The sequence below is a fragment of the Erinaceus europaeus genome, chromosome 4 (genome assembly GCF_950295315.1).
Source record: "Erinaceus europaeus chromosome 4, mEriEur2.1, whole genome shotgun sequence".
Taxonomy (NCBI): Eukaryota; Metazoa; Chordata; class Mammalia; order Eulipotyphla; family Erinaceidae; genus Erinaceus; species Erinaceus europaeus.
Genome location: NC_080165.1, coordinates 112,761,744 through 112,786,892, shown reverse-complemented (window position 1 = coordinate 112,786,892; position 25,149 = coordinate 112,761,744). Strand labels below are relative to the sequence as shown.

Below are 25,149 nucleotides of genomic sequence, written 5' to 3'. Positions count from 1 at the left end.
TTTGTTGTTGTTTGCCTCCAGGATTTATCATTGAGGCTCAGTGCCCACACTACCAAACCACTGCTCCTGTTGGCCTCCCCCCCTTTTTTTCTTTTCTCTTCCTCCTTTTTTTTTTTGTTATTGGATAGGACAAAGAGAAATTGAATGTGGTGGGGGTAAAGTGGGAGAGAGAAAAATAAGACAACTGCAGACCTGCTCATGAAGTAAACCCCTTGCAGGCGGGGAGCAGGGGCTTGAACCCAGATCCTTGTGTGGGTCCTTTGTGCTTAGTACAAACTGGGTGTGCCCCTGCCTGGCCTCCTGTTATTTTTATTTGCAACTCTCTGATCATCAGTGACTGAGAATTTTTTCATGCTGTTGACCCCTTCGAATCTCTTCTTTGGAGAAGATTCTGTCACTACCATCCCCGCATTTGGGGGGGGGGGGGTGTTAGAAAAACAACTTCTAAGGTGAGAATAATTCACAGGTACAGGAAGCACCAAAAGAAATAAAGAGCTTAAAAAATGTTTTTCATTGATTGGATAGAGAACCTGAGATGGAAGATAGAGATGGAAAGACAAAGAGAGACACCTGCAGTACTGTGAAGCTTCCTTCCCCCAGGTCTTTTGTGTTCAACTGCATGTGCCACCTCCTGACCCCAGCAATATTTGTTAATTCCTTGGCAAGAAGAATTGAGATGAAAAGAGATTCATATAATTTCTCATTTTTTTCTAATTGTACTATGATTCTTTCAAGATAAGAAAATGCCAGTTTTTAAAAAAAATTATAAAATGGAAATACTGACAAAATTATAGAATAAGAGTACAATTCCACACAGTTCCCACCACCAGAACTTTGTATTTCATCCCTTCCCTTGAAAGATTTCCTACTCATAATCCCTCTAGGAGTACAGACCCAGGATCATTATGGGGTGTAGAAGGAGGAAGGTCTGGCTTCTGGAATTGCTTCCCTGCTGAACATGGACATTGACAGGTCGATCCATACTCCCAGCCTCTCTCTCTCTTTGCCTAGTAGGGGAGGACTCTGGAGAGGCAGGCTTCCAGGATACATTGGTGGGGTCATCAAGCCAGGAAAGACAGGTTGGCATCATGGTAGCATCTGGAACCTGGTGGCTGGAAAAGAGTTAAGGTTAAAGCAGAAAATATTGTTGACTAATCATGAACCTAAAGGCAATGATATTACAGATGAAAATTTGGGGTCTCCATTTTGGAAAAAGCTAGTAGGTCTATTTTAGGTATATTCCAAGGGACCCATGTCTTTCCTAATTTTTGCCTGGGTCTGACAGCTAACATGCAGGTGACCCAAGGAATTGTCTGGGGAGATGGTGTCATAGTTGGAAGAAGAACTAGAAAGCTGGATCTGAGAAGAGACTAGCTCCCAAATATGGGAAAAGTATATAAATACTGTTAACTGTAAACCTCATTGATTTGAGCTGGGTCCCATGTTCAGCACCTCTGCATCCCTGTAGGTCTGAGCTGGCATTATGTGGTCACAGCTAGGAACATACCAGGCTGCACTCATTTCAGGACCCATCTTCCTCAAGTGGTAGAGTACATTGCCCAGCTTCCCTTCAGAGAATGGAACAGTCCCTCCCATTATTGATCCACATTGAGGGCAAGGTCCTATAGGGGCCTACAAGGGGGTCCATTATGTTGTTCCTAATGGAGAGGACCAGTGATGATGGAAAGAGGGATCTGTTAGAAGTCTAGGCCCATTATGTCTGTGTGGGAATTCCAGGACTCCCTGATTAGGGCCCCAAGTGATGGGGTGGGCTGGTAATAACCAAAGAGTTGTCACTAAATTATGTCAGTCTTTTGCCCTTATCCAGCTTTTGTAGTCCTTACTTTGTCTGACAACGTTAGCTGTGGAGTGACTGAGGAAGTGTAGTAGGAAGTAGGTGAGGAGAGTATCTAGGTCTAAGTAGAAACTATTTGATTGGGTACTTTATGGTGTCTTTTAGCGCTGAGTATATATTCCTTCAATCCAAGCATTTAAGACTTTAAATTTGTAATCAGATTAAATTTTAACAGTGGGATCAAATTGTTTATACATCTCTAATAATGAGTTGTTTCTTTGAAACATTACATCACCTATAAGCTTAGACCAGGGAGAACAGAAGCAACTGGTGGCATCACTTTATAAGATACAGCTATATGTAAATAGCATTAAAGGACATAAATTATGGTGAGGTCTTGTATGATACAGCAAATCCCAGCAATGGGATTTTCAAAGTTAATACAATTTCCAAATAATTTGGTTACAGCAATAACTATCTCTTGCCTTCTTGAACCCTAAGACAGCAGGAACCTTCCCCATTCTCTACAAAACCCATCTATTTCTCCCAGTCCTGGAACCTCATCTGGGGCTCACTTTCCTGCATGCTTCTGTCAATTTATACCAAGTAATACTGCATATGCTGATCTCAACCTAATCAATGCAACCAGTACCACCTGGGCATGTTTCACTTCGGACTGTGTCCAGAGATGTCAGATGTGGAATGTCAACCCTCCAACTTCATTACTCTGGTGAGACCTTTCCTAGCTCATAGGACCTTAATTCCATTTCAGGTGGCGCACTTCCTAACAAAGCCTCAAAACCTCTATATAGACCAGAGCCCATGAGGTACGGCGTATGTACACATGTGTCCATAAGTTAGGGGAAAATACATACCTTAAAGAAAAAGTGCAAAATAGTTTGTAGTGAGTCAATAAATGCAGCAAGCAAGTAGAAAGACCTGAAAATACCAGTTTTTAATATACACATTTTTTTCTCAGTAGCTTTCCTCAGAATTAGATATAAAAATAAATTCTGGCTATTTTGCATGAAGGAGCTATATATATACATGAATAAAATATTTCATTGAAAGACTAGAAAAATATGTATTTTCTTTAAAAGGTATGTGTCTCCCTAAGATCCCCTCTGTCACCATCATTAAAGTCAACACATTTTTACTGAACATTCTTTTGTATGTATGTATCTTTCTCTCCCTTCTCTCTTTTCTAACAAAAAGGCACAGCGACAAAACACATCCTTCTTGTAGTTAACACTAGTAGGGAAATTTCACTGTGCTATGTGCTAATAAGGGTCCCAAAATTTGCACAGCTTATTTTCCATAAAATGACTACAGATTAACAGAGTTGTTCTTTGGTAGGATGTGAAACAATGCAAGGGTTAACAAAATCCTCTGACTCTTGAGTTGGAAGGAAAGCAAGCGTGAGCTGAAAAGAAAATCCCCTGCCCTTTGAGAAGTCTTTGATGTACCCTCTAACCGGTGCTACTTCCCAGCTGAAAATAGTCACAGGAAACAGGAAAATGTACTCTAACCATCTTAATTTCCCTGGTGCCAAGGCAGAAAGTCCAGCAAATATTGGCTGCCTTTAACAAGTATGTATCATAATGAAGTAGTTACTGGTTGCAGTAATAGTCTTGAGTCGTTCAGAAATGGTATATATATATAATATATATATAATATATATATATATTATATATATATATATATATATATATATATATATATATATATATATATAAATAACTCATTTGTAATAGGACCCATGATTAAATACTTCACTACTCATGAAGCGTCCCCCTGCAGGTGGGGAGCCAGGGGCTCAAACCGATACTTGTGCAGGTCCTAATTGTGTTTAACCCGGTGTGCCACCGCCAACCCCCCTATTTTATTATTTTTCTTACGGCCAGCAGTGTTATTGCTTGAGCTTGGTGCCCACACAATGAATCCACAACTCCCGGCCGCCATTTTTTTCCTTCTCCCCCCTCCCCTTCCCCCCGCCTTTTTTTTTTTTTTTGATAGGACAAAGAAAAATTAAGATGGAATGGGCAGGTGCAGGGAGACTCGGGGGGGGGGGGGCGGTGGTGCACCCAGTTAAGTGCACATAGTACAAAGCTCAAGGACTCGTGAAAGGATACAGGTTCAAGCCCCCGGCTCCTCACCTGCAGCAGAGTCACTTTAAAAGCCGTGAAGTGGGTCTGTAGGTGTCAGTGTTTATCTCTCCCTCTCTTAATTTCTCTCTGTTCTACCCAATAAAAATGGAAAAAAAAAAATCTCCACCAGGAGCAGTGGATTTGTAACGCCGGCACCTACAGCCCCAGTGATAACCCTTGAGGAAAAAGAAAGAGAGGGAGACTGAGAGGGGGAGAGAGGCTTGTGAAGCTTCCTCCTTGCAGGTGGGGACCTGGGGCTTGAACCCAGGTCCTTGCACATAGTGGCATGTATGCTCAACCAGGTGTGTCACTGCCGGGTCCCTCAAATGAGTTTTATGGATGGGAGATATCACCAGGCAATAGGAGGGCTGCTTCAATGAATGGATTTAGAGTTATTCTAGAAGCAAGGGCAAGGAATTTGTCTGACATAATCCTTAGCACCCTAACATATGTGTAATATTCGCAGGAGGGCAGGGGGTAGATAGCATAATGGTTATGCAAACAGCAGCCAGGTCTTGCGCAGGTCCTGAGAGCCCCATAGCTCAGTGGAACAAATTTGCCTTCATAAGTGTATATCTCCTGCTCCAAACAGGGAAACCAGACTTCTGCACCGGAAATGAGGCGTCATCTTACATCACAGGCGTCCAGCGAGGTCACGGGCATTGAGTCGCCTCCCAGAAGCAAGGGCAAGGAATTTATAATCTGAGTCAATCCCTAGAATCGTAACATATGTGGAATATGATATTCGGAGGAGGGCAGGGGGTAGAAAGAATAATAGTTTTGCAAAGAGACTCTCATGCCTGAGGCTCCAAAATCACCTAGATTCAGTGCCCCACACCACTATAAACCAGAGCTGATCAGTGCTCTGGTTAAAAAGAAAAGAATATAGGGGATCAGGCGGTATAGCACTAGGTTAAGCGCACATAGCGTGAAGCTCAAAGACCCGTGCAAGGGTCCTGGTTTGAGCCCCCAACTTGCAGTGAATTCGTAGTGTAGGCACCGAGCCCCAACAATAATTCGAAACTAAATAATAATAATAAATAATAAGCAATTAAAGTGGGAGGATATAAGAACAAAGACTGCCACATAACTAAGGGGAATATACTCGCCTTCAGAAGCGCAGATCACCTGCTCCAAACAGGGAGACCAGACTTCCACACCGGAAGTGAAGAAATGTGGCGCCTTGTGACGTCACAGGCCTCCAGTGAGGTCACAGGCCTCTAGTCGCCTCCCAGAAGTCACCGCGGGTCCTCGCCATTCTTGTCGGCTGACGTGGGGTCCACCGAGCCTCCATGACCCACGAAGTGGACACACTCCACGGTGAGGTGAGAGTTCCACCGCTCACGCCTATTTCCCAGGCCTCTGTCTCCAAGCCGGGGCCTCTGGACACCGTCAGGGGGTGCAGTGTGTGCGAGGACTTAACTGGCCGATTCCTGGACTAAGAGCTGACTGGCCCCTTGAAAGCTTTTCACAAACGTGTGGTGTGCGGTTATCCAGTGCCCCCCACACCCCCAAGGAGTCCTTTATACTAAGAGCTCCTCCAACACCAAGCCGGGCCAAGACTTGCCTGGAAATACCAGTAGCGGGCCCAGGACTGTCCAGCAGCTAGTTCGGGAACAGTTCCTCACCTTCTGGCCCAAGCCAAACCTCCTTGTACCAGCCCAGAGAGAAAACTGAGACCATGGATGTTGTGACGGCTGTGGACCTGGAGCGTCAGAGCACAGCACAACCGCATCCCTTGGTGCAGTTTGTGCCTAGAGAAGAAACGCACTGCAAGCTGGACGACGTGTCTTGGTGTTTGAACACTGAGCCTGATCAAGTGTTGGTGTTTGAGGATCTGCATGTATTTCATTCCCAAGAAGAATGTGTTACTTTAGATCCTGTTCAGCAGCCCACTTCAGAAAAGGAAGAAGACCTTGTGGGAGAGATGATGTTATTAGTCGATGACAGTAACGATGAGGGCGAACAGCTTCAGAAGAAATCTGTAGAGAAAGATGAAAAGTCAGCAAGATGTGACGAAGTCGATGGCTCTGTGGTATCTGAGAAACTGGGAAATTTTCACGGAGAAGAAAAGCAAAATACATCTCTTCCAAAGAAAAGGAAATTGAGAAATCTTTTAGATGCTGTTGAAAATGATATTCCACTAGAAGAACTCCCAAAATGTGTGAATATCAATATTACGGCACTTACTCCAAATCTGAGAACAAGAAAATGGTATACTTGTTCACTATGCAAGAAACAGTTTGACAAAAGTTCTTACCTTATTTCTCATCAGAGGATTCACACTGGAGTAAAACCTTATGACTGTAGTCACTGTGGGAAAAGTTTCAGTCATAAAACAAACCTCAGTAAGCATGAGCGAATCCATACAGAAGAGGAAGTTCATGCAAGTTCTCAGTATAAGAAAAAAAAACGTCAACAGGCTCATTCAAGTCACTGTGAAGGAGCCTATGTAAAGGAGAAGCTAGAATATAGAAGAAATAACCCATCTGTAGAGCTGTGAGACTATGAAGTCATATGGTTATAAAAAAAATACATATATATATATATATATACATATATATATATATATATATATATATGGAGAAAATTTGATAAGCTTTTAAACCTGTCCTGGAAGAAAGCTTAGCAATCCTGTGTCAACCTGAAATGTTATACAAGGAAATATGAATTTCCAGACTGCCTGAAAAAAAAAGGTATGTAAAAACCTCACTATAGCTGGAATTGAGTATCTTGGCTCTGACTTCAAATTTAAATTTTCAATTGGCAGAAAAGAAAATACCCTTAAGCACTGTACTGCAGTTAGCATCTAGGACTTTTTTTTTTACACTAAGGAGCATTTTGTATATACGAACTTATACAGCAGCATACTAGCTGCAGGCTCCTTTCTGAAAAAGTCTTTGAATAAAGGTTTATAGATCACTTACCTCCAGTGTGAACAGAGTGAAACCTGTGTATGGAAGGCATATACATTTTTTTTACTACACAAGGAGAGTCACACTTGAAAAAAAGAATGCAAAGCTCCTCTTCCGAAACTATTTCCCTGAAGGAACTACTGACTGGTTAAGACAACAACTAATAGAAATTCATATTAACCTCTAAGAGAACAACTTATTAAAATTTGAAAGTTGAAAAGAATCGTTTTCTTTGGAAAACAAAAACTTCGCAGTTACATGCAAAAGCTAACTTACTTGTCTATGACTTATACTAGCCATCAATTTCAAAAACACCATTCATGATTGTTCTGCTGGTAATTATTCAGATGGTTCTCATACCTTTTCTTTGCTGAAATGATTTTGAATTACGTAACTGTAATCTACCCAACACCAATATTGGGAAAGTTCTTCAGAACCCTGTTTTTCTACTCAGCCAAGTAGAAAATCTGCTAGGAAGGAAATTGTCAAGAGACTGAAGATAAGGAACAAACCTAGTGGCAAGAAGATATTACCCAAGAACTAGGCTATTTTTTTTTCACTTACCCTTAAAGCAGTTATCAGAGTTCTAGCAAAGAATGATGACAGTTTTATAAGCGAATTGCCTTATTTTAGAAGTTATGCTTCTAGGGGTATCTCACATTGTCCCTCCAGCGACAGGATTCCAATTCCTTCACTATAATGGATGTTTGTCTCATTGGTCTTCTGATATTCAAATGCTTTCACAGGACTGATGCTGTTGCATGCTTCTAAAAATTATCACTTTCACTCTTTTTAGGTTCCCCAGAGTTTTTGCTTTATTGGAATAGATTGATCTTATAACCTTTTTGGAAAAAGACAATTTACCTTTATAGAATTGTTTCCTGACCAGAAACATGCCTTTCCAACTATAAAAGTATTCCTGAGTAAATTTTTACATTTTTCTTTATATAGCTGTATACAATTTTGTTATTGTTGGCAGTTTTCTTCATTATACTTTTCTGGTTGATAATTGCTTTTATAGAGGAAATTCATGTTAAAGTTTATATTGTAACTAGCTACTTTTATGAAGGTTAGTAATTTTCAGTAGTTTTTCAGTTTATTGTTTCAAGCTGTATGTTCTATAAATCATTTTTAAAAGATAAAAAACACAGTAACACCCAGATATTGTCTCTGAAATATTTTGTCTTTTCTTATTCATTTTACAGCATGTGTGTCTGTTTATATGTTTACAGTAATAATAATCACATAGCAATACCTTATGTATGCTTTGTATTACCTAATGTTTTTACATTGATATCACTTAATAAATTCCCATGAAGAAACTGAGACCTAGGGAGCTGGGCAGTAGTGCAGCGGGTTAAGCACACATGGCGCAAAGTGGATCCTGGTTCAAGCCCCGGCTCCCCTCCTGCAGGGGAGTTGCTTCACAGGTGGTGAAGCAGCTCTGCAGGTGTCTATCTTTCTCTCCCCCTCTCTGTCTTCCCCTCCTCTTTTGATTTCTCTCTGTCCTATCTAACAACAACAACAATAACAACAATAAAAAAAGGAAACTGAGACTTAGGAAGGATAGTAATAAGTAACCACAGGTACACAACAAGTGTGCAGTGACACCAGTTACAAGCAACCTGGCCCATCTAGGTATTTTGTATGTGAGTAGATAGAAGAATCAGTAATGCTTTTAAAGACCCTTGTAAAAAACCAACCACATATATGACTCACCATATATGTGACAGTTTTCCAAATGCTGACAGATACTGCTGGAAATCTATACTAAATCAGAGATGCATATATAGAAATGTGTAGGGCAGAGGGTAAATAGCATAATGGTTATGCAAACAGACTTTCATGCCTGAGACTCCAACGACCCATGTTCAATCCCCCTCACCACCATAAGCCAGAACTGAACAGTGTTCTGGTAAGAAAGAAAGAAAGAAAGAGAGAGAGAGAGAGAGAGAGGAAGGAAGGAAGGAAGGAAGGAAGGAAGGAAGGAAGGAAGGAAATTTGTATGTTATAATGCCAACCTGACTTCTCTGGGCAGATGACCTCACCAATGAGTCCTGGAACACCAGGACTACCCCAATAGAGAAAGATAGAAATAGGCTGAGGATATGGATCGACCTGTCAGCGGCCCTGTCCAGTGGAGATTCAACTGTAGAAGTTAAATACAAAATAGGATATCAGTTAGAGGGACATAAGAGAGTGGAAATATTTCATAACAGCAGCAAGTATGAATGGAGTATGGGAACTTGCTCACCTGATAGAGCACCTTATTGCCACATGTGCTTGCAACAACCTGATTTAGAGCCCCCAGTCACCATGTGGGAGTATCAGTTGGGAGAAAGTCTCATGAAAGGTGTAGTGATGTTGCAGTCTCTTATCATTTTTCTCCCCTTCTATCTCCCTTTCTCTTACCCTCTACATAAAATAAAAAATAAATAAGAGGGTCGGGCAGTAACGTATCGGGTTAAGCTCATGTGGCACAAGGCGCAAGGATCAGCGTAGGGATCACAGTTTGAACCCTGGCTCCCCACCGCAGGAGAGTCGCTTCACAGGCAGTGAAGCAGGTCTGCAGGTGTCTTATCTTTCTCTCCCCCTCTCTGTCTTCCCCTCCTCTCTCCATTTCTTTCTGTCCTATCCAACAACGAACGACATCAACAACAACAATAATAACCACAACAAGGCTACAACAACAAGGGCAACAAAAGGGGGGGGAGGCCTCCAGGAGCAGGATTCATGGTGCAGGCACTGAGTCCCAGCAATAACCCTGGAAGTAAAAAAAACACTGGGAGTTGTTGTGCAGGCACCAAGACCGCAAGTACAATATAGCACAGTACAAAAAGGTTGAAGTTTAGGCCCAAAAGAACTTTATCAATTTCTAGCTTAGGGCAAATTACTTAACATCCCTAACACATTTTGCTTACTGGTACAATTAAGTAGGGTATTTGATATATATATCACATGTCACATGAAATAATGTATAAAAAGGAATGGTTCCAGGAAATGCTTAATAAATTATAGTTTTGGTGTTATCACCATTATTACCACCAGTGAAGTTTATCTGGTGTAGCAAGACTTTATTTTCTCTTAAGTTGATCAGTTATATCTTATTCTCAAATTTAACGTCTTTGTAATAAAAGGATTAATTTGCATAATATTTGCCAGTACCAAAAGACTGCTCCTAACAAGTCTGGCAGGTTTTTCAGAATTTAGCATATCCTCTAGGTATACCTTCCAGAGTTTGCTGCAATTCTTATAATGACTTGGGTCTCTGCTTTAGCAAGTACGCCAGCTGTCTTTTTGACTTTCAGCCTCTGTGTGCTCAGTTTTCCAAAACACTTCAAGACAAAAGTCAGTTCCCCATATTTTAATTTTTTATTTTATTGGACAGAGACAGAAATTGAGAGGGAAAGGCAAGATAGGGAGTGAGTGAGACATCAGGAGCACTTCTTCACTGCTTGTGAAGCTATCCTCCTACAGGTGGAGACATGGAGCTTGAACCTGGGTCCTTGAGCATCATGGTAACATGCACTTAATCAGGTGCCAAGTCACCCCCCTTTTTTGCCTCCATGGTTATTGCTGGGACTCAGTGACTGCACTATGAATCCACTGCTCCTGGAGGCCTTCCCCCCCCCCCTTTAATTGCCCTTTTTGTTGTAGCCTTGTTGTGGTTGTTATTGTTGATGTCGTTCGTTGTTGGATAGGACAGAGAGAAATGCAGACAGGAGGGGAAGACAGAGCGGGGGAGAGAAAGATAAGACACCTGCAGACCTGCTTCACCATCTATGAGTGACTCCCCTGCAGGTGGGGAGCCAGGGGCTGGAATCAGGATCCTTCCCTCATCCTTGCTTGGCAACTACCCCCCTTTTTTTTTGCCTCCAGGTTTATCGCTGGGGGTTGGTTGCCTAGGAATCCACTGCTGCTGACAGCCATCTTTTTTCCATAGTTGGTGGTGATGTCGTGCTGATCCTGTTATTGCTGCTGTTTTTGTTGTTGGATAGGACAGAGAGAAATTGAGAGGGGAGGGTTAGATGGGGCAAGACTCCTACACACCTGCTTCACTGCTTGCGAAGCGACCCCCATGCAGGTGTAGAGCCGGGGCCTTAAACTGGGATCCTCGAGCTTTGTACTATGAGCACTTAACCCACTGCACTATCGCCTGGCCCCCCACTGCAGATTTTTAAAAGAAATTATTTACTGATGACGATAAAGTCACTTGCAGATTTTTCATTCTTTCTAGTCAGTAAACTCAAATATTGCTTATATCCATGATCCAGGATACAATCCTACAATTCAATGCTGATTGCCACTTTTCATTCATCAGAAAAGTGGATTTATCTTTTGCCTAAAAGCAAAAAAGAACTGAAACCAGGGGCCAGGCGGTAGCGCATCGGGTTAAACGCACATGGCCGCAAAGCACAATAACTGGTAATGATCCCTGTTCGAACCCCTGGCTCTCCACCTGCAGCAGGGCAGTTGCTTGCTTCATAAGGGGTGAAGCAGGTCTGCAGATGTCTTCTTCTCTCTCTTCCCCTCCTCTCCCAATTTTTCTCTGTTCTGGCCATCAACAATAGCAACAATAACAACAAAAAGCAGAAAATGGCATCCGGAAGCAGTGGATTCAGTAGTGCAAGCATGAGCCCCAACAATAACCAAAAAAAAGAACTGAAATCAACCCTATAAGGACTGTTAGAATACTAAACATTTTGTTGTTGTTGTTGCCCTTGTTATTTTTATTGTTGCCATTGATGATGTTGATGTTGGATAGGACAGAGAGAAATCGAGAGAGGAAGGGAGATAAAGGGTGAGAGAAAGACACCTGCAGACCTGCTTCACCGCTTGTGAAGCGAACCCCCTGCAGGTGGGGATCTGGGGGCTCCAACAGTGATCCCTACCCTGGTCCTTGCGCTTTGCGCCATGTGTGCTTAACCCACTGTGCTGCCGCCGGACCCCCTGAACATTTTTTTAAAGATAGAAAGTGAAAGAGAACACTGCATTTTTCAGTGCAGGAGGTGCTAGATTCTAACCTAAATTGCATACATGGCAAAACACACAATCAAAGAACTGTTTCACTGGCCTTAGAATAATGAGCATATAAACCACAAAGACCTGGACTCTGGCTACATCCTAACCATAGATGACATTTTAAATCCTTGTCCTTCAGCAGGGAAGCAATTACAGAAGCCAGACCTTCCACCTTCTTCATCCCACAATGACCTTGGGTCCATACTCCCAGAGGGATAAAAAATAGGAAAGCTATCAGGGGAGGGGATGGAATACGGAGATCTGGTGGTGGGAATTGTGTGGAGTTGTACCCCTCATGTCCTATGGTTTTGTTAGTGTCTCCGTTTTTAAATGAATTAATTAAAATTCATAAAATAGATAACAATAACAAAAAAATCCTAGTCTTAATATGACCTTCCATTTACAAACCTACTATGACTCATCACTACAAAATTGCTCTCAATAAAAGTTAAGACAGAACCAAATTCTTATAGAACTTTATAAGACATGGCATAACTTTTGACTAGGGACTATTTTTTTATTTTTTTTATTTTTTTACCTTTATTTCTTGGATAGAGACCGTCAGAAATCAAGAGGGAAGGCAGGGATAGAGAGGGTGAGAGACAGAGAGACACCTGCAGCCCAGCTTCACCACTTGTGAAGCTTTCCCCCTGCAGGTGGGGACCGGGGGCGCGAACCTGGGTCCTTATACATTGTGACCTGTGAGCTCAACCAGATGGGCCACCACCTGGCCCCGCGACTGTGTTTTTAATGAAATAGTATATGTACTTACTCTTCAAAATATCTTTGCTATTTCAAATATAGCAGTAATCTGCTATATTTCAGCTTTTTTCCCCATTTTTGTTGCCCTTATTATTATTATTGTTGGATAAGACAGAGAAATCGAGAGAGGAGGGGAAGACAGAGGGGGAAAGAGGAATATAGTCACCTGCACACCTACTTTATCGCTTGTGAGCCAACTCCCCCCCCCCCCCCGTCCCCCCCTTGGCGCCCGCAGGTGAGGAGCCAGGCAGCTAACCTAGATCCTTGCGCGGGTCCTTGCACTTAGCACTGTGTGCGCTTAACTCAGTGCGCTACCACCCAGCCCCCCGCCCCCATATTTCAACTTCTAATGCCTCTTTGGGCTGTGTCTTCTTAACTAACATTCATTTAGAAATTCAGAGGAATAAAAGTATATATTCCTGTCACAAATGTGTATTTTCCATTTATGTGACAGATAATTCTTGAAAATGTTTGCATTTCATATGAGACATACTTTTGATTAAAATATAATTTTAGACATGGTCTGCAGAATGTGTATAATTGGTAAATCTATAGTTAGAATTAGCTAGGATTTAGGAATTACAACTGCATCCCTAAATCAGCCTTAAAAGTATCAGTAGTGCTGGGGCTAACATAGGTTAGATGAGAAACTAACTCAGTTTTTTTTGTTTCTTTTTTAATCGGCCTAAGCTGTCTCTGAACAAGGTACCAAATCTCTTGTGGTTGAATTAGCATATAAAAAGATTTCCATCTATATCTCATATCTGGAGAATGAGTTGGTTTGTTGCAGTTCTTTTATATAAAACACAAGGAGCCTTTTAAAATGAAAACTCTATTAAGTATAAAATTATGTTTAGAAAAGAACAGTGATCAGAAAATATGTAGCTGTAGTTTTGTTATTTTCTTTGTTTTTTTCCCCATCTGTGAAGCTTCATTGCTCCAGTCTGACTTCTTCAGAGAGGCAGTGAGATAGAGAAGGAAGCCACGGCACAAAAACTTTCTTCAGTGCAGTAAGGACTGGGATCAAATTTGGCTTCTGTACTTGGCAAAGGAGCATAACATCCTAATGAACTATTTTGTGGTACCCCCCCACCGTGTGTGTGTGTGTGTGTGTGTGTGTGTGTATCTCCAGTCTCTCTCTTTATACATATATGTGTATGTTTTAAGCCATTTATTCTTACATATTCTTTTTAAAATTTGCATAGTGGTAGTGGTTAACAAAGCTGCGTATTTGATGGGTGAGTTTTACATATTTATCTGGTTTGTGTTGTCACATCATACCACATCCACCACCAAAGTGACAAGATCTCCTTTTCCTTACATTCTTCCCCCATCCTTTGGTAACCTCAATTCTGCAGTCAGAGTCTAAGGGACTGCATCCATTAGACTTTGTTTCTGTGGTGTGTTTCTTTATATCACATGGAAGTGAGATAACCTGGTATTTCTTCCTCTTTATGAGTTATTTTGCTTAGCATAATAGCCTGAAGTTTCATCCACATTGTAGCAAAGGCTAAGATCTCATCTTTTTGAGGGCTAGGGAATTAGCATAGTGGTTGTGCAAAACTTTCTTGCCTGAGGTTTCAACGTCCTAGGTTCAATCCTCACTACAAATATCAGCCAGAGGGAGATCAGGCAGGTGGGAAAACACACACACGCAGGGAAAAAAAGATTTTATTTTTTCTGATCTCTGAGTAATATTCTATTATTTATATATACCCCATCTTATTAGTCAACTCAACTTTGGTTGATTCTATCTCTTGGCTATTGGAAGTAGTGCTGCAATGAACATGGATATGTATATAGATGTTTTGGAGACATGTGTTCTTCATGTGCTCTTAGAATAGGTACCATGGGATGGACTTGCTGGGTCATGTGGTATCATCATTTTCAGTTTTCTAAGAAACCTCCATTCTATTTTCCATATGGATTGAATCAGTAGCATTCTTACCATAAGTATACAATAGTTCTTTATTCTTCACACCATCACTAGTACTTGTTATTTCTCACCTTTTTAATATACATCATTCTCACTGATGTGAGGTAATAGTTCATTGATTGCTTTGCATTTCCCTCATAACAAATGATAATCAGCAAATTTTCTTTTTTTAATTCCTTTATTGGGGAATTAATGTTTTACATTCAACAGTAAATACAATAGTTTCTACATGCATAACATTTCCCAGTTTTCCATATAACAGTACAACCCCCACTAGGTCCTCTGTCATCCTTTTTGGACCTGTATTCTATACACACACACACACACACACACACACACACACCTTTTACTTTGGTGCAACATGCCAATTCCAGTTCAGGTTCTATTTGTGTTTTCTGATCTTACTTTTCAACTTATGCCTGAGAGTGAGATCATCCCATATTCATCCTTCTGGATAATCAACAAATTTTTATGTGTTTGCAGGACATCTGTGTGTCTTTTTTGATACATTGTCTTTGTTCAGTTCTCAATTTCTGATGAGCTCAAAGGTTTTGTTGTTTTTTTTGTTTGTTTGTTTGTTTTTGGGGTTTTTTTTTTTCCCTTACAAGTTGGCTGGCAAAATAGCTCACTTATGTAGTGGAACTGATCTGCCATGCATGTGACCCAGTTTAAGCCTAGCCTTCAACACACTGGAGGATGTGTCAACATAGAGGTCTCTTCTGTGAAACTCTGGTGATAATTTAAAAAAAAAAATCCTTACTAGTAATTATTCTATTCAAGTTTTCTATTTCCTCCTGATTCAGTTTAAGGAGGTTGTAGGCTTCTAAGAGTTTTTACATTTCTTCTAGGTACTTCAATTTAGTGACATAAAGTCTCTTTGATCTACCATATTTCTAAGGCATCTATTATAATGTCTTCCCTTTCACTTACAGTCCTGTTTACTAAGGTTTCTGTTTTTCTTATTGGGTCTAGTTAAGTGTTTGTCAATTTCATTTATCCCTTTAACCAGCTCTTAGTTTCACTGACTGGTTTATCATCTTTTTAAATTTCTGTTACATTTATTTCTGCTATATTTTTGTTTCTTCATGCTGGCTTTAAGTTTCATGTTTCTTTTCTAGTTTCTTTTAGGTGTGAGATTTGTTTATTGGGTATCTTTTTGTTTCCTGATGTAAAACTGAATTTCTCTAAACTTTCATAATAATAAATATTTTTCTATGTACATACATTTTGATAATCATCTTCATTTCTATTTGTTTTCAGGAATTATTTTTTGTTCTTCTTTGGTTTTCTCATTGGCCCAATAGTTATTTAGGAACATGTTGTTTTGTCTCCATATATTTGAGGGTTTACTCCCAGCTTTCTTTTTGTGGGTGACTTCTACTTATATTCCATTACAGTTCAAAAAATATATACCTGATCATATATATATGATTCCAGTCTTCTTTTTGACAACTGTGTTCCACAATGTGAAATATCTTTGAAAATGTCCTATAAGCACTAAGTATGGATGTGCATTTGGCATTTTGGGGTGAGAACCTTTTAAACATCTTATTACTCCCAATTAAAACCTATTGTTTGCTTACTGTTCTGTTTTGTTGGTGGTGTTTTTATTGTTTGGTTTTTTTATTGTTTTTTTGTTTGTTTGTTTTTTTGGTCTAGTTGACTTATCCACTGATTTGAGTGGCATATTAAGGCATGTTGCTACTAGTCTGTTGTTGTCAGTGTCTCTCTTCAACTAGTAATAGTTGTGTTAGCAGCCAGGGACATAGACAGGTTGATAAGAGTACAGGAGTTGCAGATCTAGTACTTGCAGTTCTGTCCCCAACATCACATGTTCTGGAGTGGTGCTGTGGTTTCTCTTTTCTTCTTTCTCTCATATAATTTTTTTTCTTATTATTTAAATAAAAATATTTTTAAAATAGTTTATGTTTTTTGACACTCCTTTGGTGCATCTATATAAGTGCCAAGTCTTCTGATTAGTCCCATAAACATTACACAATGTGTATTTCTATCTCTTATTACCTTTTTCAGCTTAAAATTTATGTATTTCATTACAACTGTGAATGTCCTGGGTTTTGTTTTGTTTTGTTTTGTTTTGTTTATCTCCAGGGTTATTGCTGGGGCTCAGTGCCTACACTACGAATCCATTGCTCTTGGAGGCCTTTCCCCCCCCTTTTGTTGCAGTTATTATTGTTGTTATTGATGTCATTGTTGTTGGTTAGGACAGAGAGAAATTGAGAGACGAGGGAAAGACAGAGGGGGGAGAGAAAGATAGACACCTGCAGACCTGCTTCACCACTTGCAAAGTGACGCCCCTGCAGGTGGGGAGCCAAGGGTCCTTACACGAGTCCTTGTGCTTAACACCATGTGCACTTAACCCACTGCGCTACCACCCCACTCCCTGACTGTCCTGCCTTTTTTAGGTTACCATTTGCCTACATTATTGTTTTCCATAATTCCTGAAAACAAATGAAAATGAAGGTAAATTATCAAAATATATGTACACAGCAAAATCTTTATTATGATGAAAGTGTTTATCATTAGAGCTCAAGTGGAACTCGGATATATAACAAATAAAATGGTTGGGTTTTCTTGATTCACACCATCACTTTACATCTTTTAATTAGTGAGTTGAGTTAATTGACATTTGGTAAAATTACTGATTTAGAATAACTCATTGCCATTTTTCTATTTATTTGAGTTGGGTTTCTTTTTTCAGTTATCAAAGTTCATTTTCAAAGTTCATTTAATATTTTTGCAGGGTTGGTTTGGTGATAATAAATTCTTTCAACTGATAATTGTTTGAGAAGCTCTTTATCTTTCCCTCCAGCCTGAATGATAACCTCCTTACATAGTGTATTTGGCTATAGGTCTTTTCCATTTAATACTTTAACTATATCCTTCCAATTACAACAGAACTATATAAGATACCTGAAAGGACCTAACAATACTCAATGATATGAGATAAATTCACCTATCTAAAGTATATAAAACAATGGTTTTTATGTTTGAACTATTTTAATTTACTATTAGAAATAGTATGAGTTATGTGTCGCTGCACTATTCCATCTAGTTCATATAGCATAGTCATTTATATGTTCTTATTCATTTGTTAAACAAGTGCTTTTTTCTTTTTTAATTTTTTTTATATTTATTATTTTATTTATTTATTCCCTTTTGTTGCTCTTGTTGTTTTATTGTTGTAGTTATTATTGTTGTTGCCGTTGTTGGATAGGACAGAGAGAAATGGACAGAGGAGGGGAAGACAGAGAGGAGGAGAGAAAGATAGACACCTGCAGACCTGCTTCACCGCCAGTGAAGCGACTCCCCTGCAGGTGGGGAGCCGGGGTTCGAACTGGGATCCTTATGCTGGTCCTTGTGCTTTGCGCCACCTGCGCTTAACCCGCTGTGCTACAGCCCGACTCCCTCTTTTTAAATTTTTTATATTTATTTATTTTCCCTTTTGTTGCCCTTGTTTTTTATTGTTGTTGTAGTTATTGTTGTTGTTATTGATATCATCGTTGTTGGATAGGACAGAGAGGAATGAAAAGAGGAGAGAAAGACAGAGAGGGGCAGAGAAAGATTGATACCTACAGACCTGCTTCACCACCTGTGAAGAGACTCCCCTGCAGGTGGGGAGCCAGGGGCTTGAACTGGGATCCTTACATTGGTCCTTGCGCTTGGTGACACGTGCACTTAACACACTGCACTACCACCCAACTCCCGCTCAACAAGTGTTGTTAGTGATCTAGTATATGTCCAGCACTGTTCTATGTACTAGTTACTATAAATGAACAACTGGTTGCACCCTCTAACATATTTTGCATAATAGTAGATAATATTAGTGATGAAAAGCAGTAATCCAATATATATCAATTCTGAATAGGTAAAATATCATTTGGGAATGAAAATCCAGAATGAGAAGGAAGACTATTACAGATGGTAGGTGGGGGTGGTGGTAGTGGAGATACTAGCTTACGTAGAATTAAAAGGTTGAAAAGCTGACATTGAGTAGAGATATGAAAGAATTAATGGAATATCATTTATTGAAGTTGGGAGATCTTTCTGGAAAGTGACAAAAGCAGAGGCAAAGAGCATGAGGTCAGCAGTTTGTAGCTTGTGGTAAAATAACAGTAAACAGGATTTAAGTGGCAGTGGGGAAGGAAAGAGCAAAGTAAATCATAGATTTATTATATTCTGTGTTAGAGTTTGGGCAAGAGATAGACATTGTCAATTGTTCTATTTCTTAGTAAAAAACTGAAGCTTACTAAATGATTTTTATCCTTATTATTTTTTTAAATTTTTTATTTATAAAGTGGAAATATTGACAAGACAATAGGATAGGAGGGGTACAATTCCACACAATTCCCACCACCAGAACTCTGTATCCAGTCCCCTCCCTTGAAAGATTTCCTGTTCTTTATCCCTCTGGGAGTATGGACCCAGGATCATTATGGAGTGCAGAAGGTGGAAGGTCTGGCTTCTGGAATTGCTTCCTTGCTAAACATGGCCATTGGCAAGTCGATCCATACTCCCAGCCCCTCTCTCTCTCTTTCCCTAGTGGGGCAGGACTCTGGGGAGGCAGGGCTCCAGGACACATTGGTGGGGTTGTCTGCCCAGGGAAGTCCGGTTGGCATCATGATAGCATCTGGAACCTGGTGGCTAAAAAGAATTAAGATATAAATCAGAACAAATTGTCAACTAATCATGAACCTAAAGGCAGGAATATTGCAGATGAAGATTTTGGGGTCTCCATTTTGGAAAAAGCTAACAGGACTATTTTAGGTATATTCTAAAGGGCCCATGACCTTACTAATTTTTGCCTTTGACATCTGATATGCAGATGACCCAAGGAATTATTTGGGGAGATGGTTTTGTAGTTGGAAAAAGGATGATAGCTGTATTAGGGAAGAGAGTAGCTCCCAAATATAGAAAAAGTATTAAATGATTTTACCTAAGTATCTGGTGAATAATAGCTCAAGATTTGCCCAGGTCAATGGCCCTTCCCCACCCAGCTCTGGTATCTATCCCTAATAACATTCATGGGTGGCCTTTTTTCCTTTACATCAATATTTTATAAATGCATATGGGGGATCACATAGTGGCTTATCCAGTAGAGCATACATGTTGCCATGCATGAGGACCCAGGTTCAAGCCACCAGCCCCACCTATGAGGTAGAAACTTTGCAAGCAGTAGAGCAGTGCTGCAGGTGTGTCTCACTCTACCTCTGTGTCTCGCCTTTGTCAAGAGAAAGAAAGAGATTAAGGAAAGGAGGGAAAAGAGGGTGGAAAACTGGCTTCCAGGAACTATGGGGCTGTGCAGCCACTAAGCCCCAGACTAACCCTGGTAGAAAAAAAAAAAAAAAAAAACAAACTTCTATCTCTGGGATTGTAGCATTGGCTCCTGCTTTTCCTTAGGTAGATCTTTCAAGTATATTGTTTGCATCCTCAGAAGTCTCTTGACTCCATCCATAGGCATGATGCACTCCCCTGGGTTTGATGGCAACAGCAGCCTCAGCTTGCAGATACTAATTAATGCAGACAGTCTGTACACGGCTGCATACTGTGCTCTGCTCCTCAACCTGAAGCTCTCCCATGGTGACTACTACAGGAAGCGGCCCCCACTGGCATCTAGTATGATGGTGAGTGTACAGTCTCCACTTGGACATCCCAGTGGTTACTCTCAGGATTGGCTAGCTGACATCCATACCCAAAGCAAGATGGTGCAATGTGTTCTTTTCTACACTGCTCCGAGGTAGGCTATACATGTGGGTTCATGAAGAATAGAAAGAGAAAAGCAATCTGATGCAAAGAACACAAATGCAATTTGTAGGGTGCTTGGACAGTACTGCTTACTTACATTTTCCAGATAGGTAAGATCCTATGTGCCTGGAAATAGCTGCCTGCCAGTGACCTAGTAATTGTTTCCAGTGGCATTAGTAAATAGTTCACATGTTTGTTCAGAAACACATGATTAGCAATGTTAAGTAACAACAGAATTCAGGGAACAGTCTCCCCTTTTATGAAATGAATGTGCACTGTTAACAAAAGTCCTTCATTGTGTTTCATATGTATTCACAGTTGCTCATTACCTGAAGTTAAGCCTACTTATTAATAATAAAGTACCTTCTATCAGGTATGGCATGAGAATGATAGAGACTATCTTTTGATTGGTTGCTTTGCCATAGCAAGCCACATTCATGCTTAGGGCATTAATGGAATTGATAATCATTTGTTTGATAAATTGTAAATTCTCAAAGGTAAGTTTTAGTTACATGAGTATAAGTCAAGTATCTCTTGAAACATGTTCTTTTCAGGGGCACATTCTATCTCTGTTGCTGGTGGAACAGGAGGAAAAGATTATCTGCTCAAGATTTCTGAGCAATTTCTAAGCTTCCACACATCAAAGAGTAAAAACTCTAAAGTGCAGCATCTCTGTTCCTCTGCAGGGTATCTTACAAAGATAGTGTAAGTTAACGGTATAGCCTAAAACTTAGAATTTCTGCTCCTCAGTTTTGTCCTCTGTCTCTGCCTACTCCCTATAATCAGTGAGATTTTTTTCCCTGTAAGATTTTTTTCCCTGTAAGACTTAGTTCAGGAGTGTATAGTGAGAAGGCAGTGGAGGAGCAGAAGCATTTATTTTGCAGGGGATCTTGTTTGATTGCTTCCTTATGTGGTTTTTGTAGAAAGAATTTACAAAGCAGGTCCAGACCAGCGGGGTGCTGATGGTCTTCTCCCAGGCCTGGATTGAGGAGCTCTACCATCAGGTGCTTGAGAGAAACATGCTTGGAGAAGCTGGCTACTGGGGCAGTCTAGAAGATAACAGTCTTCCTCTCATCACCATGTTGACTGGTCAGTGACTTATTACATAATTCTATGACCCTCAGTAAGGTAAAGGGGTTCATACTCTAAATGTCTTTCTTAAAGAAGGAAAGACTTTTAAGCAGTCCATGAAACCATCCACAAAACTTCCTTGGAAATAAGTAACAGTACCATGGAAAGATCATGAATCGACCTCCGAGATTATTCTTTCTCTATGTGAGACTCTGTAGGTTTAACAACTCCCATTAGATAAGACTTACTTAGCATTTATGTCTATTAGTATGAAACTATAAGCCTCTTCTGAAATATAAAGTAGTATGTGGGCTTAAAGCCCAGAATGACTTCTGGAAACTAATATAAATTGTGCTAATAGAGACCCTAAATATTCAATGCTCTTGGGAATTTTCCAGTAATGTAAAATGATTGATCTTAAACTTGACTTCCTTCCCACTTTCTGTTCTAAACGTCCTTTCTTCCCTGCCCAGCTGTGACAGGATTTAAAATAATGTCATAATGCCAGATAGCTTCACAGCATCTTTATTTTCAGTATCCAGAATTTGAAAACCCTGTTAACTATTAGAAATATCACATGAGGACATAGAGAAAAGTATGGAGGAAACTAGAGTACTACTCTGGTAAATGTGATACTAGGTATTGCACTCAGGACCTCATGACTTTTTTTTAGGACCCCGTGATTTTAAGTTAAAAGTTCTAGCCACTGTACCACCTCCCAGGCCAAAATTAAATGTGTGGTATGTTTAAGAGAGACGGACAGGCAGAGACACCAACAGAGACAGAGACAGAGAGATCAAAACACTGGATTATCATTTTTATGCAGTACTGGGAATTAAACCCAGAGCATTACACATGCAAGGCATGCGTTCTATCATTGAGCCACTTCCCTGGTTCATAAAACCATATATATATTGCAAAATATATTTCTTGCAATATATATATATATATATATATATATTGCAAATTTTTTTTTAATTTTTTAACTTATTTTTTATTTAAGAAAGGATAAATTAACAAAACCATAGGGTAGGAGGGTTACATCTCCACACAATTCCCACCACCCAATCTCCATATGCCCTCCCCTGATAGCTTTCCCATTCTCTATCCCTCTGGGAGCATGGACCCAGGGTCGTTGTGGGTTGCCACAGGTGGAAGGTCTGGCTTCTGTAATTGCTTCCCCACTGAACATGGATGTTGACTGGTCAGTCCATACTCCCAGTCTACCTCTCTTTTCCCCTAGTAGGGTGGGTCTCTGGGGAAGCAGAGCTCCAGGGCACATTGGTGGGGTCTTCAGTCTAGGGAAGCCTGGCCGGCATCCTGATGGCATCTGGAACCTGGTGGCTGAAAAGAGAGTTAACATACAAAGCCAAACAAATTGTTGAGCAGTCATGGACCCAAAGGTTGGAATAGTGGAGAGGAAGTCTTAGGATCGGTACTCGCTGCAAACTCTAGTGTACTTCTCCTTTCAGGTATATATTTTGCACTAGTTTATGGATAAGTGTGAACATATGCTCTCTCTCACAGAACCTGGTCTATATCTAGGTTTTGGGACTTTGTTAGAAAGTGAACCACCTGGGATGGAATTAGAGAATACTATGAAAGGAAAGGTGTCACCCGAGTAATGAAGCTGAAGGGTTGTCATTCCACACCTGAAGTCTCTGGACAGTCTGAGCTGAAATGTGTTGAGGTGGCAATCGTTGCATTGATTAGGTTGCGATCGGCAGATGCAATATTATTTTATATGGATTGGGAGAGGCATGCGGGAAAGTGGGCCCTATCCTAAAGTTCCAGGACTGGGGGAAATATAGGCTCTCTAGTGGAGATGTGAGGTTCCTGCTGTCTTAGGGTTCAAAAACACAATGGATAGTTAATGTTATCATCACATTATTTGGTAATTGGGTTAACTTTGAAAAGTCCTTTTGTTACAGTTTGCTGTATAGTATCCAGTATCTTGTATGTAGCTGTGCCATTGGTTGCTTCTGATCTACTTGGTCTAGGTTTTTGAGACAGTCTGCATATCAAATACACAGCCTATATATTAAAAAGACTTAGTCTTTGTTGAAAAACTTCGAGACATACAATAAATTTTCCCCCTCATATTAATTAACTAGTGATTTATATGACTACACTTTACTAGGAGTGTACATAAACACCATTCTCATCACCAAAAGACTATGTCCCATCCCAGCCACCCACCCCCACCCTCCACCGGCCCAGGAAGCTGCATGTCTACCCCTCACCACAGGGTTTTTACTTCGGTGCCCTACTTACAATTTAGTCAAATCCTGCTTTTAGTTTCCCGTTCAGATCTTCTTTCTCAACTTCTGTTGATGAGTGGGATCATCCCATACTCATCTTTATCTTTCTGACTTAGCTCACTTAACATAATTCCTTCTAGCTCTGTCCAAGATGGGTCAGAGAAGGTGGGTTCATTGTTCTTGATAGCTGTACAGCTTTCTCAGCCACTCATCTGTTGTTGGGCACCTGGTTTGCTTCCAGGTTTTAGCTATTATGAATTGTGCTGCTATGAATATAGGAGTACACACCTCTTTTTGGTTGGGTGTTATGGAGTCCTTGGGGTATAAGCCCAGGAGAGGAATTACTGGATCATATGGAAAGTCCATGTCTAGCCTTCTGAGAGTTTTCCAGACTGCTCTCCACAGAGGCAATTTACATTCCCACCAGCAATGTAAAAGGGTTCCTCTGTCCCCACAGCCTCTCCAGCATTTGTTGCTGCTGTCCTTTTTGATGTATGCCATTCTTACAGGGGTGAGGTGGTATCTCAATGTTGTCTTAATTTGCATTTCTCTGACAATAAGTGACCTAGAGCAGTTTTTCATATGTTTGTTAGCCTTTTGGATCTCCTCTAGGTGAATGTTTTGTTCATATTCTCTGCCCATTTTTGGATGGGGTCATTTGCTTTTTTGGTGCTAAGTTTGCTGAGCTCTTTATATATTTTGGTGATTAGTTTCTTGTCTGATGTATGGCATGTGAAGATCTTCTCCCATTCTGTGAAAGGTCTCTTTGTTTAATAGTTTCTTTGGATGTGCAGAAGCTTTTCAATTTGATGTAGTCCCATTGGTTTGTTTCTATTTTAGTCTTTCTTACAATTGGGTTTATTTCAGCAAAGATGTCCTTGAGGTGTAGGTGGGCAAGTGTTTTACTAATGTTTTCCTCTAAGTATTTGATTGTTTCTGGTCTAACATCCAGGTCGTTGATCCATTTGGAGTTGATTTTTTTTGTTTCTGGTGAGATAAAGTGGTTCAATTTCATTCTTTTGCATGTTACAACCCAGTTTTCCCAGCATCATTTATTGAAGAGAGCCTCCTTCTTCCATTTAATACTTTGGGTCCCCTTATCAAAGATTAGATGTCCATAGGTGTGGGGGCTTATTTCTGGGCTTTCAATTCTGTTCCACTGGTCTGTGTGCCTATTTTTGTTCCAGTACCATGCTGTTTTGATGATGATGGCTTTATGATATAGTTTAAGATCTGGGAGTGTGATGCCTCCATTTCTGTTTCTTTTCCTCAAGATGGTTTTGGCAATTCTAGGTGTTTTCAGGTTCCAGATAAATGATTGTAGTGTTTGTTCTATTCTCTTAAAGAAGCTTGATGGAACTGTGATGGGTATTGCATTAAATTTGTATATGGCTCCGGGGAGAATATTCATTTTGATGATATTTATTCTTCCAATCCATGAGCATGGGATGTCTTTCCATCTTGGTATCAGTTTCTA

The 25,149-nt window shown here is 40.3% G+C and overlaps 2 protein-coding genes across 6 annotated transcripts in view; both read left to right on the top strand.

The window, feature by feature from the left end:
- The window catches only part of ARFGEF3 (ARFGEF family member 3), a 133,824-nt gene that overhangs the window by 60,944 nt on the left and 47,731 nt on the right, over window positions 1-25,149 (top strand). For all 5 annotated transcript variants that reach the window (XM_060190386.1, XM_060190384.1, XM_060190383.1 and 2 more), the window contains 2 exons: window positions 20,053-20,219; window positions 21,264-21,429. In XM_060190386.1, coding sequence (XP_060046369.1) covers window positions 20,053-20,219; window positions 21,264-21,429 — 333 coding nt within the window. The remainder of the gene's footprint in view (window positions 1-20,052; window positions 20,220-21,263; window positions 21,430-25,149) is intronic.
- Window positions 5,235-6,445, top strand: LOC132538185 (zinc finger protein 200-like). The gene is given in 3 exon segments (XM_060190767.1): window positions 5,235-5,333; window positions 5,440-5,616; window positions 5,618-6,445. Coding segments are annotated over 3 exon segments (1,104 nt in total).